This window comes from Stegodyphus dumicola, chromosome 2, assembly GCF_044657685.1.
Source record: "Stegodyphus dumicola isolate Sdum_Otavi_A_Nest chromosome 2, ASM4465768v1".
NCBI lineage: Eukaryota > Metazoa > Arthropoda > Arachnida > Araneae > Eresidae > Stegodyphus > Stegodyphus dumicola.
Genome location: NC_140769.1, coordinates 154,098,999 through 154,118,632, shown reverse-complemented (window position 1 = coordinate 154,118,632; position 19,634 = coordinate 154,098,999). Strand labels below are relative to the sequence as shown.

The 19,634-nt window shown below is 35.2% G+C and overlaps 1 protein-coding gene across 1 annotated transcript in view; it reads right to left on the bottom strand.

Annotated features, from left to right (window-relative positions):
- Gdh (glutamate dehydrogenase, mitochondrial) overlaps positions 1–14,385 on the bottom strand; it is a 69,921-nt gene extending 55,536 nt beyond the window's left edge. Inside the window, exons 1-3 of the mRNA XM_085811315.1 lie at positions 13,737–14,385; positions 6,415–6,615; positions 14–100 (exon numbers count right to left, since the gene is read on the bottom strand). Coding sequence (XP_085667441.1) covers positions 14–100; positions 6,415–6,615; positions 13,737–14,187 — 739 coding nt within the window. The 5' untranslated portion in view covers positions 14,188–14,385. The remainder of the gene's footprint in view (positions 1–13; positions 101–6,414; positions 6,616–13,736) is intronic.
- Positions 14,386–19,634: the final 5,249 nt, after the last annotated feature.

Sequence of the window (19,634 nt, the reverse complement as noted above, 5' to 3'; positions counted from 1 at the left end):
AAAATAAAATTACCAATTGTTTGTGCATATGTATCAGCTATCCAACTCATTTCTCTCTCCCCAGTTCCCATATCTGGTGCAGGTACATCCAAGCCTGGCCCTAAAAATTAAATATGATAATTTATTTTCACTGAATACTGTATCAGTTGGTTCAGACAATATGTAATATTCACACAATACCTTGTGCACACGAGTAATAACTTACTCTGGTTCTGACAAATTTCACAATCTGACATATAAAATTATTTCAGTTATGTACTGTCCATTTATAAATATACAATATATCATAATATGCAATATTCACACAATACCTTGTGCACACGAGTAATATACTTTGGTTCTGACAAATTTTACAATCTGACATAAAATTATTTCAGTTATGCACTGTTCATTTATAAATATAGAATATATCATATACTTTTATATTTTATAATTTATAATTTAAAGATACTAATTATTAGTCATATGCTTAAATATTTGTTATCAGAATATACCACAAATCAACAATTTCATAGAGCAATCTTAGATGATGGATTTATTCTGGTTAATCACCTCCCCTTCCCCCCCCCCCGTTAAACAAATTCACAATATCAGTTTTGAGTGCCTTTGCAAATATACACCCTCCCCCCCAAAAAAACCCCATTATAAACAGAATTATTTATACTTTTAGGCCACATATCACCTTCAGGAGAAAGAGGAATTTTTTTTCACAATAAAGTAACAATTTTATGCAGTATCATTCACTTATTAACTGCTCTGGAAGTGAAAACTGAAGATTTTGCCCACAATTTTTTTTTCAAATTATTGACAGCTATTCTTATTATAAAATTATTAAGCTTAAAAAACCCCTCATTATTAACTCACTAAGTCTTATTTTATGTCTAGGTCATAACAAAGGAATTAATTCAAATGAATATTGCTCAGAATTTTTCACCCAAATTCAATACATTGTAATCTTATGTCAGCGATTTTTTTCTTTCAGTATTTCTTTTATGCAAATTCACTAGAAAAATATTCCATGGTAAAACTATCATCATACAGGCAATATTTGTGGCGTTCCGACAGATACTTCAACTTCTATTCATGAGATGGTGCCACGTGTAAAATCCAGTTCTTAATCGGAGCAGCAAAGCGACGTCATTACTCACTCAGACTTCTCACGAGACAACTGTACGCGGCGGTAGCATGAACAGTGTTCCGAGCTCTGCGTTGATCTCTGCAATGTAATTTAAATTGTAATTTAGTACTTAATATATTCTTTTGTTATAGGAGATTGTCTACTCTTATTTTCTTTAATTATAGCATGCATTAAGCACACACGACCACCAAAAGTGGTGACCTTTTGACTGAGCACGCTACTGACAATGGATTTTCAACGACCCTAAGCCATGTGCATCCAAGGCATTCTGAAGAACTGACTAAAAATAACAACGAATATGGACATTAAACGTATGCTACAACGTACCCTTTCAATTATTTCTAGAAGTATTGATATATATTGCTTGTGTTTTTTTTTTCAAAGTCGTGCATATCATCGCAAGGAGCTTCAGCAAATCATCAATGTGATCTGTTCCGTTCCGCTGACTTTGCCAGTCGTGCAATAATTCTTCGATCATTAAACTTTTATGACAAATGTGATACAATAGTGATTTTCGCTAAATGTGCTACATTAGTAATTTTTCTGCAACGTGCTACGGCAAAATTCTTCCCTCAGTGTTCGAAAGTATTAAATTTTTTTCCCATGTGCTACAGGAGTGATTTCCTTTTTCCTTCGAAAGTGCCTTAGCAGTGTGAAATGGTGATATTGTGCGTGCGCAATACAAAATGAACGCATCATTTTTTTTTCTCAAATAAGGGTTTCTTTTCAAATGCATTTCGGTAAAATAGTATTTGTGTGTGTAATTCCTGACCCTGTATTATTTGTGTGTGTATCGTTACGTAATTTTTTTCTGCATGGTTAAAATATTTATTGTTATCATGGTAAAATATCAATAGTGTATCCTCATGCTACAATATTTGTGCTGTTGAGTGTTTATTAATTAAAGTGAAAATTATCTATCAGTATGCCCGACGATATTCCACCAGAGCCACAAATCACACGCGTCGCGGTGAAGCCACCGCCTTTCTGGAAAAATAATTCTTCATTGTGGTTCGCTCAGATCGAAGCACAATTTTCTATCGCTTGCATTAGTGAGGATTCTACAAAATTCAACCATGTAGTTGCAGCAATTGAGTCTGATATTCTGAATTCAGTGCATGACTTAATTCTCAAACCACCTGATTGTGATAAATACTCCAAATTGAAACAGCGGCTCACTGAAATCTATTCAGAAAGTGAATCTTCAAAAATACGTACTTTACTACAAGGACTTGAACTTGGAGATCAGCGACCTTCATACTTGCTGTCACGAATGCGTGATCTGGCAGGAAGCCATTTTAGTGACGACTTGTTGAAGTCACTATGGCTTTCGCGTCTCCCTAATAACATACAAATAATTCTTGCTGCTGCTTCCAATGAAGATCTAACCCGTTTAGCAGCAATGGCTGACAAAATTAATGAACTTGTTACTCCAGCTTATGTCAGTGTTGCTAATGCTGCACCTTCCAGTTCATCCCTCGAACAACAAGTGGCTGAATTGACCAAAAAAGTATCTGAACTCTCTACAAGTCTTCATGCTTCACGGAGATACAATCGATCAAATCAGGGCCCACGTAATAAATTTCGTCCCCGAAGCAGGAGTCAATCTCGTCACAATACTCGAACGCAGTACAAAGAACCCACAAGTGGCATATGTTTTTATCATATGAATTTTGGCTCTCAAGCTCGCAAGTGTGCCCCTCCATGCACTTTTGTACAAGCGGGAAACTAAATGGACGGTCTTCTGCTGGCCAACAGAATGTCCGCCACATCCACAGAATAGTACTGGCTGATCGTTCAACTCAGTTATGTTTTCTAGTAGATACTGGAGCTGACATATCAGTGCTCTCGAGAACTAAAACAAATGCTCACCAACTTAATAAACTTGTACTGTATGCAGCCAATGGTACCCAAATTGCAACCTACGGCACCAAACTATTGACACTTGATTTAAACTTGCGCCGGACTTTCAACTGGCCTTTTATTATTGCGGATGTAACTCAAGCAATTATTGGTGTCGACTTCTTGACACGTTTCCACCTTCTAGTGGATGTCAAGAATAATTGCTTAATTGATGCAACAACTCAGCTGACATCACAGGGCCAAGCTTCTCACATATCGAACGTACCTACCAACATAAGTGTTGTATCGGGCGGCACACGCTTTCATCGGTTATTAGCAGAATTCCCTGACATTTTAAACCCATCCAAATCAGGGCAGCATACTCATCAGCCAGAAGTGTGTCATCACATTGAAACACATGGTCCACCTGTATTTTCCAAGCCTCGTCGTCTTTTTACAGATATGCTAAAAGCTGCTCGCAAAGAATTTGAATTCATGCTAGCGCAGGGAACCATTCGCCCATCTAAAAGTCCAGGGGCCAGTCCACTTCACATGGTTAAAAAGTCTAATGGTGACTGGTTTCCTTGTGGAGATTATCGTCGACTTAATGCCGTCACAGTCCCTGACAGATATCCAGTCCCACATATCCAAGACTGTACCCATCTTTTTCATGGAACAAACATATTTTCTACCCTCGATCTTGCCAGAGCATATCATCAGATCCCAATGCATGCTGAAGATGTACCCAAGACCGCAGTGACTACACCATTTGGTCTCTTTGAGTACTTATATGCCATTTGGCCTTCGCAATGCTGGCCAAACATTTCAGCGTTTCATACACCAAGTACTGTCTGGCCTCGATTTCTGCATCGCATATTTTGATGATATCCTGGTTGCATCTACAGATGCGGAAGAACATTTTCAACATCTGCGTCATATTTTCACTCGCCTTAAAGATCATGGATTAAAACGAAATCCATCCAAATGTCTACTTGGTCAACCCTCAGTTTCCTTTCTTGGATGTCTTATCACCCAAAATGGAGTCAAACCTTTACCGGAAAGAGTCAAAGCAATTAACGACCTACCTCAGCCCAAAACCATCTCTCGACTGAAGCGTTTTCTAGCAATGTTAAATTTCTACCGACGCTTTCTGCCAAATGCCGCAAAAACGCCTGCCTACATGAGTTTCTGAAGAATAGCAAAAAAAAAAAAAAAAAAACGATCAACGAGCTGTTCCTTGGACTGAATCTGCATCTGCAGCATTCGTGCAATGCAAACACGATCTGGCAAATGCAGCCACACTTTCTTATCACTCACCTAGTGATCAGCTCTCTATAATGGTAGATGCATCTGACACGGCCATAGGAGCAGTGCTTCAAGCCCATACCACTAAAGGACGTTCCCCAATGGCATTCTTCTTCAGAAAACTTACTACTGCAGAAAGGAAATACAGCACATATGACAGAGAGCTACTTGCTGTGTGCTGTGCTGTTAAATACTTCCGGCACACTTGGAAGGACACGACTTCATCATTTTCACTGATCATCGACCATTAACCTTCGCTTTTAGAAAAAACTCTGACTCATGTTCTCCTCGTCAGCTTCGACATCTGGATTTCATCGCCCAGTTTAGTACATATATCAGATATGTCTCTGGTACTGATAATTGTGTCGCTGATGCCTTGTCTCGTGTAAAGAATATCAACCTCACTACCCCAGATTTCTCTGAAATTGCAAAAGCTCAATTGCATGATGAGGAACTCAAGAACCTAATCTCAAATCCCCAAACTTTCCTTCAGTTACAACCGCTGCACATTGATCCAACGCTTAAAATTTACTGTGACATAGAGAACAATAGAATACGTCCCTATATTCCTGTCAATTTTAGACGTGAAGTGTTTAATGCCTTGCACAATTTGGCACATCCTGGAATCCGTGCCACCAAAAAGCTGATCGCAGACAGATTTGTCTGGCCAGCAATGAATCAAGACATCACAGAATAGGCTCGTTCATGTATTAGATGTCAACGGTGTAAAGTATCCCGTCACACTCACAGCCCCATTCAACAATTTAACCTTCCAGCAAGACGCTTTGATCATGTGCACTTAAGACTTGGTTGGCCCATTGCCTCCTTCAAATGGTTACACTTACCTCCTCACTTGTATTGATCGGTACACAAGATGGCCTGAAGGCATTCCTATTGAAAATATATCCGCTGAAACTGTAGCTTCAGCATTCATCTCCCAGTGGCTTTCAAGATTTGGCATGCCTACCACCATCACTACTGACCAAGGCCGACAATTTCAATGTCACTTGTTCGCATCCCTCACCTCTCTTCTTGGCATTCGCCATATTCGCACAACACCATACCTTCCATCTGGAAATGGGATGGTGGAACGCTTTCACCGATCTCTCAAACAAGGTCTGAAGTGCCACAGTAGCACACACTGGAAAGAAGCCTTACCCCTAGTCTTGCTTGGTCTTCGCACAGCATTCAAAGAAGACATTGGTAGCACTTGTGCTGAAATGTTATATGGTGCAACCCTCCGTCTGCCAGGTGAATACAATTATTTCACCCAGAATCTACTCCAGTTATCGACCCTCCAACATTCCTTCAACGTTTACGTGAGACCATGACCAATATCTCGCCAACCCCAGCATCTTCGCATAACCGGCCAAGCTATTTTGTACATCCTGTGCTTGAGACATCTTCGCACGTATTCGTGCGCAACGATGCAATTAAGCCAACTTTAACACCTTCATATGATGGTCCATTCAAAGTTGTCAAACGAACACCGAAACATTTCACCATCATCTGCAATAGCAAACAATCAGTGATTGGAATCGATCGTCTCAAACCAGCATTTCTAATGCAAGATCCAACAACTTCCTCATCAACATTGCTCCCGGAAGAAAGCTTACATCCCGTTAAAGAGCAACCTAAAACTACCAGATCTGGAAGAAAGGTTGAATTTAACCCAAAGTACTTATAACGTACCGATGGTACTTGGGGGGGGGAGTACTGTGGCGTTCCGACAGATACTTCAACTTCTATTCATGAGATGGCGCCACGTGTAAAATCCAGTTCTTAATCGGAGCAGCAAAGCGACGTCATTACTCACTCAGACTTCTCGCGAGACAACTGTACGCGGCGGTAGCATGAACAGTGTTCCGAGCTCTGCGTTGATCTCTGCAATGTAATTTAAATTGTAATTTAGTACTTAATATATTCTTTTGTTACAGGAGATTGTCTACTCTTATTTTTTTTAATTATAGCATGCATTAAGCACACACGATTACCAAATATTCATTGTAAAACTATCATTATGATACAGACAGTATTCACTGTAAAACTACCATTTACCACATTAACAAGTAATTCATCACTTTATTATACAGATAATAATATTGTTTAAAGAAGAAAATTGTACAAACCTAAAAAGCCCTTTTTGGCTAGCTGCAAAGCAAAATTCCGAGTGATTTTTTCCAATTCAAATTCACTGTATTCCTTAGGATTGATTTTTAGTCCCGCTTTAGCTCCACCAAATGGACAATCTACTACAGCACACTTGAAAGTCATTAATGCTGACAAGGCCTTGACTTCATCCAAACTTACGTCTAAGCTAAATCGGATACCTGAATAAATGAAAGGTGAAAATCACAATACAAATATTTCATTTTAAAATATATCAACTTAAAAATACACAACTCTTGAGAAATATATTAAGACAAATTGGGATCTTTTTCAGCATAAATATGATTAAGCAGCTAAGACCCAGAATTTAAAGAAAGACTTATTATTTGGATGCTAGATACATCTAAATAATCTGTCCTTCCAATTTTTTAAGCCATACCTGCAACATGTATTTAATACCCTGAGACTTAATAAACATTACCATTCTAAAACAAATATTAATTTTATGTCGTATGTCTACATCCTAATTTTCTGCATTATTATGCCATGTATAGGCTATCAGTACATTTAAGGGGACAGAGCAAGTATCATTCAGAGACAAAAGATTTTTATAAGTTCAGCCTGGCAAACAACCAGTTCTCAAAGAACTGGTACAGTACAAAGTCCGAGATCCGGATGTTCAATATCCGTAATGATCTAAAATCCGGACATCAAAAGCAATATATATATTTTTTTTTTTAACGCAAAAGTATTTAACTTTTCTTCATATAATAAAACATGTGGAGAGTCCCGATTCTTGATTTCACTTAGGCACTAAATAAAATACATCATTATTGAGGAAACAATCATTTAAGCATAAATTCGCGAGATCAATAAATAATTTGGCTACATAGCTGGGTAGCTGCTTGGCATACATCTTAAACCAAAACATTCTACACGGCAACATCTTTTATTTTATACTTACCAGTATTTTATATAAAACACCGACCCGACGAATCACTATTTATTTATTATATTTTGTTTTCATCATCGCATGTTTCTCAATACATGGCAACTTCAATAATGTCTCATACAGTGATGACTAAGCACTTTTTTTATATTAGTAATTGAATAACAAAAGTATGGCAACTTTTTATGCTGACATTATGCTTGGCGATGATTACAGATTTAAGCAAAATGCGCTAAGAAATGTTGATGAAAAATTTAAGAAACATCTCTTTCCATATGCTAAAAATAGGGGCTAATCTTTAGAATATGGTAACAGGTAGTTTGGCGACCATTAGGTAAGGCGATAAAGGTTACTAGCTAGGACTTTAGCAGTGTACATTGGATTGGATTATTGTAATTTGGCACAAAACCTGTCAAGGTTATCTGCGCCAGACAAATGGTAACAATGCAATTAGTCATTTGTAAAAACTTCCAGCTTAGGTAAGAGACAGATTACAGTCTATGATAAGAGCTGATATCTTTTAAAAAAACAGGTTAAAGTCTATTATAAAAGCCAATATCTTTTAAAAACAGAAACAAATTACGATGATGTGCTTTTCCAATTAAATTTCCTAAGTCCAGTTCTGAACAATTAAAATGTTTTTGGCGAAAATAATTAAAACTCTGGCATTCCACCAAGATATGATGGACTAGCAGTGTACATGGATAAAGTCAAGAGTGTGCGCAATGCCATTTTTGTGCAATTCTGGTATGTTTTCTTAAGTGAAAATTGGACGACGTGTACATGGATACCGTGTATGTGCAATTCTTAAAAATTCGGCAAGCAGTGGGCGATTCTGCACTGTCTCCCAATTTCGCACCTAATCTTCGTCATGATTAAGCACTTTTGTTCCATAAAAGTTCTAGCATAAGCGTAATTCGGCTAGCAGATTGCTGGAAAAAAAATGTTGAGTAAAAAAAAAAAAATGCCTTTACTTTGTGAAAACAAAATGGCATCCAAACAAAAACTAGCAGGTTGCTGTAGCAGGGTTGATCGCCAAATTTTCGCCAAGTTACCATAATCCAAAGATTAACCAAAATAGGTTTCGTAAATGAAACTCATAGGCCAAAAGATTACATTTAGTGCTATTTGAATTAAGAAAAACTGATATGTTATTCACATAAACCAAGAACTAGCGTCAGACTTCATATGGCCGCACTGGGTGGCAGAATTTTAGGTAAGACAAAATTTTTAGAAACTAGAAAAGCACCGAGCAGCAAAATTTTCTAATTTAGGAAAGCACTGGGATCCAAAGTTTAGGGACAGCAAAAATTTAGAACTTAGGGAGGCGCTTTATAGGACCCGCAGACTGCATCAGGTGGTATGTAGTGGTGGGCCTAGATAAGCCTTATGTATATGTGGAAGTTTATTTATTCAGGACACAGATTAGCCTTAAGCATGTGCAAGAACTAGACACAGGTATAATAAATAACTTAACTAACACAAGTCAGGCGTAACTGTCTTAGTGCATGATAAAAGCAAAACAAAATTTAGCAGAACTTTTTTTTTTTTTTTTTTTGTTGTTGCCAATCTTATGATACATAGCCAGTAATGTATAGCTAGTAATCTAGGCTAAAATTATACTGTACTGATTCCAAGGAATTTCAGTTAATACAGCAGATTGTGCTGTCCCTTAATTTTGATTTGATCAAGCTTATTATTTTTTGAAAGTGATTATTATTAGAGCAATTTGATGAAAATTAAAGTTTGAACTTTCGATTATGTCAAAAAGTTTTTAATTCTGCAGCTGAGAAAGGATCACAAAGCAAAAGCATATTTCTATGTCCATTAAACAAAAAGTGGATTTGCTGCAAAAAATAGACAAAGGCATATCCGTCTCAAAATTATGCGAGTAATGGCATTGAAAAGTCAACTGTATATGACATGAGAAATAAGAAAAAGGAACTTAATGAATTTTTTGTGGATTCCAACACCCCATGTGCAATGAATAACAGAAAAATTGTTCATTATGTAATAATGAAGTGATGATTGAATGGATCAGACAACGTCACAGCGAGGGCATGCCACTGACGGGACCACAATGGATCAAGCTAAAATATTTCATGAAGAAATGAACTTAAAAACTAAGTACACATAATCGATAGGCCTCGTTAATCAAATTTAAAAATCACAATAGTATAAGGCAATTAAAAATTTCAGGTGAAAAAGCTTCAGCTGATACTGAAGATGGTGAACTATTTGCAGATGAATTCATTGAACTTGTTACCAGTGAAAAATTGGTTGGAAAATTTTGGCTTGCTATAAATAAATGTTCCAATAATTACATCAATGTTGGGAAAACTTCCATCAAGTAGTTCATCAAATTATTAATTAAAGATTGGTCCTCTTTTATGTGTTTTTAAATGTCAAAAAATTACACACATAACAGTTTATTTTATTGACAAAAAAGATAAAATACAAATTTTGAAGTTTTAAAATATTAACCGTAAATAAAATATATGGTAAAGAACTGCGTAGCAATTTCTTTCTCAGTGATAATAAAATGATAGGTGCTAAACTATTCCATTCTTTTAATGCAAATGAAAAATAAAAATTATCACGTCGTACATTACATAAATTTACTAATAGTAGAAAGTATATATAAATAGTACTCTGTATACATAAAAAAAAAAAAAAGCCTACGATTGCAATATTTGTTCACTCATTTTATGCTTAATCTAAGTTACCAGTCATAGCTTACCTAGGCACTACTAAAGAGGCAGAAAATGAAATGATCTGCACGACTGACTGGAATAAGTTCCAGAAGTTTCTCAGTCAGAATTCGCCCATCTTTGATACTCTGAACTAGACAGGTGAGAAGAAATAATAACGCTGGCATTCTGCCACAGAAATTTAGAGAGATGATTAAGGACCGGAATAGGATGACGAAAGCGTGGCACCTTACATGGAGCCCTCACGTAAAAAGAGATATGAACAAATTAAATAAATTAATTAAAAAGAAAATAGATGAGCATAAGGGAGATGTATGGGAGGAAAAAATTCAGAATCTTAGTCCGAATGATGGCACTCTCTGGACGTTCATGCGTAACTTGAAAAGGCAGTGTACATGCAATAAGCCGATTTATACTGAAAACTCTGTTGCTCTCAATAATAAAGACAAATCGACGGTCCATTTAGAAGGGCAGTTCAGACCTAACATGACACCCATGGACATTAATTTTGTCAATGAGGCATGCTTCTTTGTTAGGAAATGGCTTAATGCCCATACTGCTAAGAGATACATTTAAAGTCAAAAAAGCCCTTGGCATAGACGATATTAATAATCACGCACTTAGAAATCTGCCCTGCAATGTTGTGACAAAATTCACGAGTATTATCAATGCGTGTCTTAGTCATTGCTATTTTCCCACAAAATGGAAAATCGCAAAAGTTATTTTATTGCCTAAGCCCGGTAAGGATAACACTAAGCCAGATGGGTACAGGCCCATTAGCTTGCTTCCGTGACTAGGAAAGATCTTTGAGAGAATAATCTACAGCAGATTGAAAAACTATATTGAATTACTGCCTCCGGAACAATATGGTTTCCGGAGAAAGCTTTCAACTACGAAGCAGCTGGTTCGGCTCGTCGAGTTTCGTGGGGATGCGCTCCACAAGAAACAAAATGTTGCCTTACTCATGCTAGACGTGGTCGAATGCCTTCGCCATGAGTGGCTTATTAATAAACTTATAAACCTCCCTATGGATAGAGAGCTGATTCAGCTAATTATGTCCTTCATCACTAATAGGAAATTCACTGTGGCTATTGGAAAGGACATCTCCAGTTTACGCACCATGAATGCAGGCGTCCATTTTAGGGCCCATCCTGTATTTATTTTATGTTCATGACTTCCCTAGGGCTCACACTGGCAGAAATCACTTTCTTGGGTGCTATGCGGACGATACAGCATTAGCCGTAAAGTCCGCAAATGCACACCCTGCAATCAAGAAGTTACAGGAGCTTCTACCAGAGGTAGAAAAGTGATGTGCGACTTGGAGGATTGCTATTAATGGCAGCAATCTGCAATTATTAATGATAAGGAGGAAAAATACACAGTTGACTATTAATAGCAAGCTCTTCTTATTCTCTGAAGAGATTCCTAGAGTTAGTAAGGTGAAATATTTAGGAGTAATGCTAAATGAAAGATTAAAATGGGGAGGTCATATAACAGAGGTCAGAAGAAAAATTTTCACTCTTGTAAATAGTCTCATCCCTATATTGGGTAATTATTCTAGCTTAGACCTCAGGAAAAAGAGGTTAGTTTATATCATGGCAATTAGGACATTGATGACTTATGCGTCGCTGGCCTGGTGCACAGCTACCAAAGAGGATATAAAAAGACTTCAAATCATGCAAAACAAAGTCCTAAGGCTTATCACCCATGCTCACTTTTTTGTGAGCAATGCTACACTGCACTGCGACTTAAAACTGGACACTCTAGAAGAGCACCTGAATAAGATCAACAGGAAATTCTTCACAAAAACTCTGAACTGTGACCATATGAGAAATTTTGATATCTTTACCAACGAAATATTGAATAAGGACGCTAAACTGCGCCCACTTGCGGCCCAACTTATCAGGGACTCGAACTTTCCCACCTGTAAATAATGTACCCAATGTGTTTATTAGCATTCTTAATTTTGTATCTTACTCATTTATTGTACTGTGTATTTCTTAAATTCACTAGTTTTATTCACATTCTACACTCATTTTATGACTCCCACTTAGTCACGCCTTTACCGGGCCGGTTACTTGCGTTGCTGGTCTTCCTATTCTTTATTCGTCTTAGCTCCTCCTTGCAGATGACACTATGTGAAGATAGTTCTATGTTATCGTGCCCATCTGGCATAAATTTGATCGAGCCAGATAAACTACTGATCTCAGTGGTATTATGGCTATAAGTTATCAGTCAGTCAGTTAATCTAAGTAAATAATGTTAACATTTTGCTTTAATTCATGCAATGAGCTATGGTCACAAGCTACGAAAGAGTAACAGTTAAAATGAGCTAGTCATCAGTCCTAACTCTTCGACTATGAATTTAAAAAAAAATTCCATTTAAGTGGACAAAATATGTCATAAATAAGGAAAATTTAGCATTTGGGAATTTTTTGACAAACAGTTTTGAAGCCAAAGGCTCGGACACATGTCCCAGCCATAGTTAATGATGGGATACCTACGTTCCACATGTAGCGATCAACTTACTATCAGCACAATTATTATTCTGGAAAACTTTATGATATGAAACAGATTTTAACATTGCATGGTACAGGGTAAAGCATTCTTTGCATAACCCAATACTACACATTGGGAAACTCGTATTTGTTCTTTTCTCTGTGTTTATTTGTGTACAGTGAGCACAGCAGTATCTTGATTTTCCAATTACTGGAAGATGATCCCCAACATTCAGGAGATTCTAAGTACTTTCTAACCCAGCAGAAATTTTCAAACTTCTAGTGGGTCATACATATCCCATTAGTAGTCAAAAGGTTAATAATTAACTATACGAAATCCTTTAGAGTTTTAAGAGTTTCTGAATACTCATATGTAAACATGCTTATGAATACATAAAATGTATAATTTTTAAAAGAAATAAAATTACAATGAAAAATTCTTTGAGAGGAAAATGCATACAAATGTCTATGAGAATTTCATTTTGATTTAATAACCACGTAAAAGGCATAAAGAGAAATAAAATAATATAAACTAAAATGGGAAATTTCATTTGATGAAAGAGAACTAAACAAAACCAAGATCTCAAATCAAACTTTTTGTTTTAAGAATATGGGCAAGCAAATAATTTTCATACGCTTTACTTACTATTTAAATATTTTTGAGAATCTTGGAATTACAAAATCCTACTGTGCAAGAAACTATTTATACAAAACTGCATGTACCTCATTTGACAGATCATAATTAAAAAAAACTAGCTGGTTGAATGCCTAATGCACTTTAATCTCATTTGCTTATAACACACAGACCTAAAAAACATAGAAATGCAGCCAGAATGACATCAAATCATGCCAAACAGTTTGCAGAAAGTAACGTAAATATTTACTTATAATACTTCCAGCAAAAGGTCAAAAGGAAGAAAAAAATACTCATTATCTGCATAAAACTAAGGGAATATAAAGTTTGAAAAATTCTAAACGTTTAAAAATTTTACATTCTTCAAGTACTTTCTGCATTAAAGAAAATTTAATATTAAGAGTAATAAATACGTAAAGTTTTAAAATCTAACGCAAATTTCGAAATTTCAAACATCATCTAAAAATCATATGCGCACCATAACGGTTACATCCTTCTTAAAATTAATAAGCATTATTTTAAGCAAAATATACTAATCTGAATAATATACCTCCTTTGCACGGTGTCCGGTGATGACTGTGTTGCGCTCTCCAGCCATTTATCATAACATATTTTCCACTGTCTCTTTTCAATGGAAAGCAAACTTCCAGCACTGAATGACATGGTCCCAAAATTCCCAAATATCCCCTAACTTTTTCACGTTTTTCTTCTAAACTTAACTTTCCTTTAAATTCTTCGACAAGTTTATCTTCAACGACTTGCCATCCTTTGTGGTAAAAATACTCAACCATATGAAAAAATGATGGTTGCTCCGCATCTTCGACATATTGCAAATTTTCTGGTATAGAATGTGAACTAAAATATCTTGACAGTAAAAAACTGGAAGCCCTCAATATATTTGACCTTGCCGCGTTTAGGCCTAAATCTGCTATATTCCGATTTATTTTACTAACTCCTACCTGACGAATATTATTTAAAATTGAAGCCGTTTGCCCCAGCATATTTCAGGATGGATGTAATACGGAAAATTTGAGCACTGTGGTGAATATACTGGGATAAAACTAAAATGAAGTGTCCGGGTTATTGCAAACTTAAGAACCTGAGCAACATTTCATCTCCGCTTCGCAACTCGCCAACACAGTTTCAACTCACACTAGACACTACAGAAATATCGCGCATCTCTGTGATAGTATCTTCTGCGCGTCGGACATAACAGTACGTAGTTTACGCAATACTCTTTAATTTCCCTATTAGGATCTTGAAAAATCCCTAACAGCTTTGATTTTCAAGATATTTTTGTTTCCGTTTGGTAAAACCCAACGAGATAATATACTGTTATATGAAGTCGTTGGTAAAACCTGTGGTATTTCTTAATTACGGCATCCACAAAAAAATTAAAAGGCTGAATTATTTTTGTGGAAACTAAAAGAAAGAAGACAGAAATTAAAATTCCACGTTTTGGACTAGTCGAGTTTTATAATAAGTTTTCCAGCTGTCAGTGTTAGATCCATTTTTATGGAAACATGAATACTTAAAGCATTTCTGTACTATATTACATGTTTTAAAATGTATTTTCAAAATTGCTATTATTTTAATAACATAATTATTCAGTAATATTATGATATAGTGATAGTTTTGAATTACGTAATGTAGTTTAACAACACTTTTCAATCTTCAGAACGCAATTACTGAAATTGAAATGCCGAGAAATTTTGACGATATTTTCGTGCAACAAAAAATGTAGTCGTAAATATTGTATAAAATGGCTAAGCTGTATTTTCGGACACTTACATTTTTAAAACTTATTTGCATGGATCTCACGTCAAATTTTGAAACACATACTTAGAATGTTTTTACAATGTACTATTTTGTCTCTAAAGCCTTGCTTGTTACAAAATAAAGACCACAAAACATCCCTTGCAATAAAATAATTTATTCAAAGAGTGTTAATTAATAACTCGCATAATAATTCAGACACTTAGACGTTTTGCTGAAATGTTCTGACAGATGATATTTTGTATCAAATGAAAACTCATCACCAAAATTATTATCGCCTGCATTTGGAAATAATTACTTGTTTAACGCATTAACAATTCTATATCTGAAATAAACATAAAAAGACGCTACAAATTAAACAACAAATCCTATGATAAATTTAATTATTCATCATTTTAAAGATGGTAAAAGTATTCGAAATATCCAAAAAAAGTAATGGATATAAAGCTTTTGATGTTATGAAACGCCGCAAATAGCGCTGAACTGTTGAAAATGCATGCAGTAAATTTAAAACCTGAAAACATGCATCAGATTTAGAAGAACGATAGGTTAATCTTTGGATTATGGTAACTTGGCGATTTTTTGGCGAAAATTTGGCAACCAACCCTGCTACAGCTACCTGTTAGTTTTTGTTTAGACGCCATTTTGTTTTCATGAAGTTTTGGTGGTCGTGTGCTTAATGCATGATATAATTAAAGAAAATAAGAGTAGACAATCTCCTATAACAAAAGAATATATTAAGCACTAAATTACAATTTAAATTACATTGCAGACATCAACGCAGAGCTCGGAACACAGTTCATGCTACAGTCGCATACAGTTGTCTGACGAGAAGTCTGAGTGAGTAATGACGTCGCTTTGCTGCTCCGATTAAGAACTGGATTTTACACGTGGCGCCATCTCATGAATAGAAGTTGAAGTATCTGTCGGAACGCCACAGTACCAACACCGACTCTACAAGCCAGATGGCGGTTTTGTGACGTCACAAGTTGTGGTCATCGGGGATTTGCAGGGGGGGCCCAAGAGCGATGCGTAGTGCAGGGAGAAAATTATGCCACCTGCGCATGACGTCATGTGGGTGACAGTCGTTAGTTCTCGGCGTTTGTTTACATTCGTTGCATTTGATCTGGGATACATTTGATTTGTGTTGTTAATTTGCTTTTATACCTAGTCGGAAATGGCAAGTTGTGCTATAGCGTTGTGTCAGAATTATAGAAGGAAAACTAAAAGTCAAGGCATCACATACCATCGTTTTCCAAGTGATCCAGAACTTCGTAAGTTATGGACTATTCGCTGCAAAAGAGCAGATAATTTCAACATCGAAAATGCCAGAATATGTGCTATTCATTTTATCATAATTTTCCTTTTATGAAGTAGACTTATAGCGAGATATTTAATCTCAGTTTCGTGTTTACCAATAGTGACTACCTGAATGATTAGTTGATAAATTCGCTTATCCAAGTTAATTCACATGTTTTGGTTACTTTCTTTACATCCCAAAAGTAATTCTATGTATTGAAGCAATGTCTGGGTTAAGCATTGAGAACTAAGTAAACTGATACATGCTTCAGAAGAAAGAACAATTTCTCGACCACACTATGATGCAAACATCGATGAGCGAGCAACATATTTCCTTCAGTGTTGTTTAACTGATGCATATGTCTGATGTAATTTAATTGATATAACTAAGTGAACTTACACATAGCTGCTCTGAAGGAAAACAAATCTGTGTATAAAGCTAGAATACAAATAGCGAAAGAGTAAGTAGATACTCTTCAGTGTTATTTAACTGCTGCATATGTTTTAATTTTGATTCCATATAACTTGTTTTTAATTATAAGAGAAAGAAAAATAATTTAATATTGAACACATATTTTGAGTATAACAAAAGTATTTTAAGAAACAACCTGATAAAAATACATTAGTAATTAAAAATATTTTATTTGTGTACAGGCTGAATTGAAACTAAGATGTGGTGGTGTATTTAATTATGGCAAAGCACACTAGGGCTATCTGCGTAATAGGTGTGATGCCTTCTTGGAGGACTTTCTCAGGTAAACTGGCTCGTATACACATTACACATGAGGAAAACCACGAAAACGCCCATGCAGCCAGCCCGTTCGCGGGATTCGGACCGAACTACCAGTGTTCAGCGACTTTACCGCTCAGCTGCTGGTGGGCTGAAACTAAGATGTATGGCAAGTTTATTATTATTATTATTATGCGTATATGTCTAAGAAAATGTATTTTAATTGTTCCATTTTTAATGTATGGAAGGAAGAATAGGATGCCAATATCGAAGATTATTTACTATAGCAAATAATCACGTCAGGATAAATGTTATATAGAAATCTTGGGAGTGTAAGGGATTATAAGAGTACTTTTAGATTATACTGAAAAAATATGCACTTCTGCTAAAATCTGAAGTGAATCAGTATGAAGTGACTTTTCACTTTAAAAAGAATGTGATAAGTATACTATTTAAAAGTATAATGACGGATATTAAGAAATTTGTAGAATTTCATGGTATTTAAATATGAACTTGTTAAGTCAAATCTTTTTATATATATTTTTGCTTGAGATATGTAAATTAAACTGAAAATCACGATCATATCTTTCTCATGGAATGTCAAAGTTCATTTGTATTAAAAAAAGTGCATGAGCAATGAAAATAAATAGAATAATACTTTTTGATTATGTTTTTACCATGGTCTTAGCAGTTATGCCATCATATGTTCTGTTCAACAAAATTTATTTAGTGCAAACAATACTACGAAAAAATATTGAAAAATACCTTGTTTTACAATATTTATTTCCCTTAGTTAACTTAAATATCGTTTTTCATTTTCTAAGGCTTCCCTTTACGAAAAGAATTTAATGTTTACAATTATTTTCAGCATTCGTACGAATTCTATGCATAAAATAAACATTTTCTTTAACAAAATACTTAATCGGAAAGTATATACCCGGTATTTCCGGTGTATCTACCACATATAAAATGATCATTTTGCTTTAGTTTACATTTTTTGCATTACCAAAATCATGTAGCAGACGCGTCGGCCGATGCGTCCTGTCTCCCGGGTGACGTCACTACCAGCAACCAATGGCACGCTTTTTCCGTTCCTGGCCTAACCTTAGTATATTAAAGAACCTTGGGGGGATTTGATGCGTCGTCCGTTGTGACGAATGAAGCGTGCTTGTTGCTATCGCTATTTTAAAGTGTCCTTTTGTTGACATATTTGTTGGTCGATTCCGACTTAATTTTGACAAATATGGGTGGATGTGTTGCATCAAATTGTTCCAATCATTCAAAAAGTAAGTTTAGGACGTTTCGCCAAAAATGAAGAAAGATGAAGAAAATGGATAATTAATTCTCGTCAAAATCAATGGATTCCGGGGTCTCAAAAGCATGTTTTTGAGGTAAGTTCAGCATCGAATTTTCTCATAGAATGTTAGAATAAATTACTCTTCGTATTTCTTTAAAACGTGCATTTTCGTTTAACTATCATTTATTAATGATCAAATGATTTTATAAATACAAAATAAACTGCGGAATGTGTGTGTGTCTGTGCAGTAAATTATAGCCGATACTGTTTGTGGTGTTTCTTTTATTATCGTTTGTAAAATTGTACACTACATTTCATGTAAATTTTGTGCTTGGTTAGAAATGTGATATGACTTTTCGTGTTTCAATTTTACTCTACGATTGGTAATTTAAAGTCGCATGCTATATTTTGATGTATTGTCACCAAACCTGTTGGTTTGCACCTTTGTTAAAAATTGGATACATAGTTATGATCTAAATTATAAATTATTTAGGTTTTTCGTTATATTAAGATAAATAAATTGTGTATTTGTCTAGGCATTTTGAAGAAGTATTAATTTAAATATTCTATGCATCATTTTGATCCTATTATCATACTTTTATGTTATAGTAAACCTTCATGTTGTATTTCTAACTATAGTTACTTTAAATTTATTTTTAATGTGTGAACAGGAAATATGTTTTAATTAGCAGTATTAATTAATTAATTTTTCAAATTTAGGGGGGATTTAAAAGTCCTCCTGAAATTTTTAAATTATGCTTTCTATGTGAAAAAATAATTCAAAATTTTCAAGACAAAATAATATGTGGAAATATAACTATGGACGAAGAATTTATAAATATGCAAAATCAGATGAGGTAAATATTCCCTCCTGTTACAATATCAAAACAAAGATCATAAAATGTTTGACTGTACATGGAATTTTTTTTTTTTTTTTTCAAGAGGCTTATTCAAAATAAAAAGCAGGATGAGGAAAGTTTTGAAGCTCCTGCTTTTAAAAGGAAGAAACTAAATTAGAATCTGAATCGACAGTTTAAGAAGTTTTTACTGTTCAGTTCTGTCTGTGAAAAAGTACATTAGTTATTGCTGAAAAATTGTTGCTTATCTCTTAGAACAATAGTTATACCCACGAGTAGCTGAATGGTTAAGGTTACTAAATGCTAAGAGTACATTTTCTGTTCTTTTTCTGAACATGCTGTCTGCATGGTTGGTTTTTTTAGCTTTTTTTTTTTTGCGTATAAAGTGAATACAAGCCAGTTCTCATTAGAAAGTCCTTCACCAAGAGCAGATAGCACTTTTGAGCTTTGTGATAGTCAACTAACCAAACTGTTATGAATATTAGATAA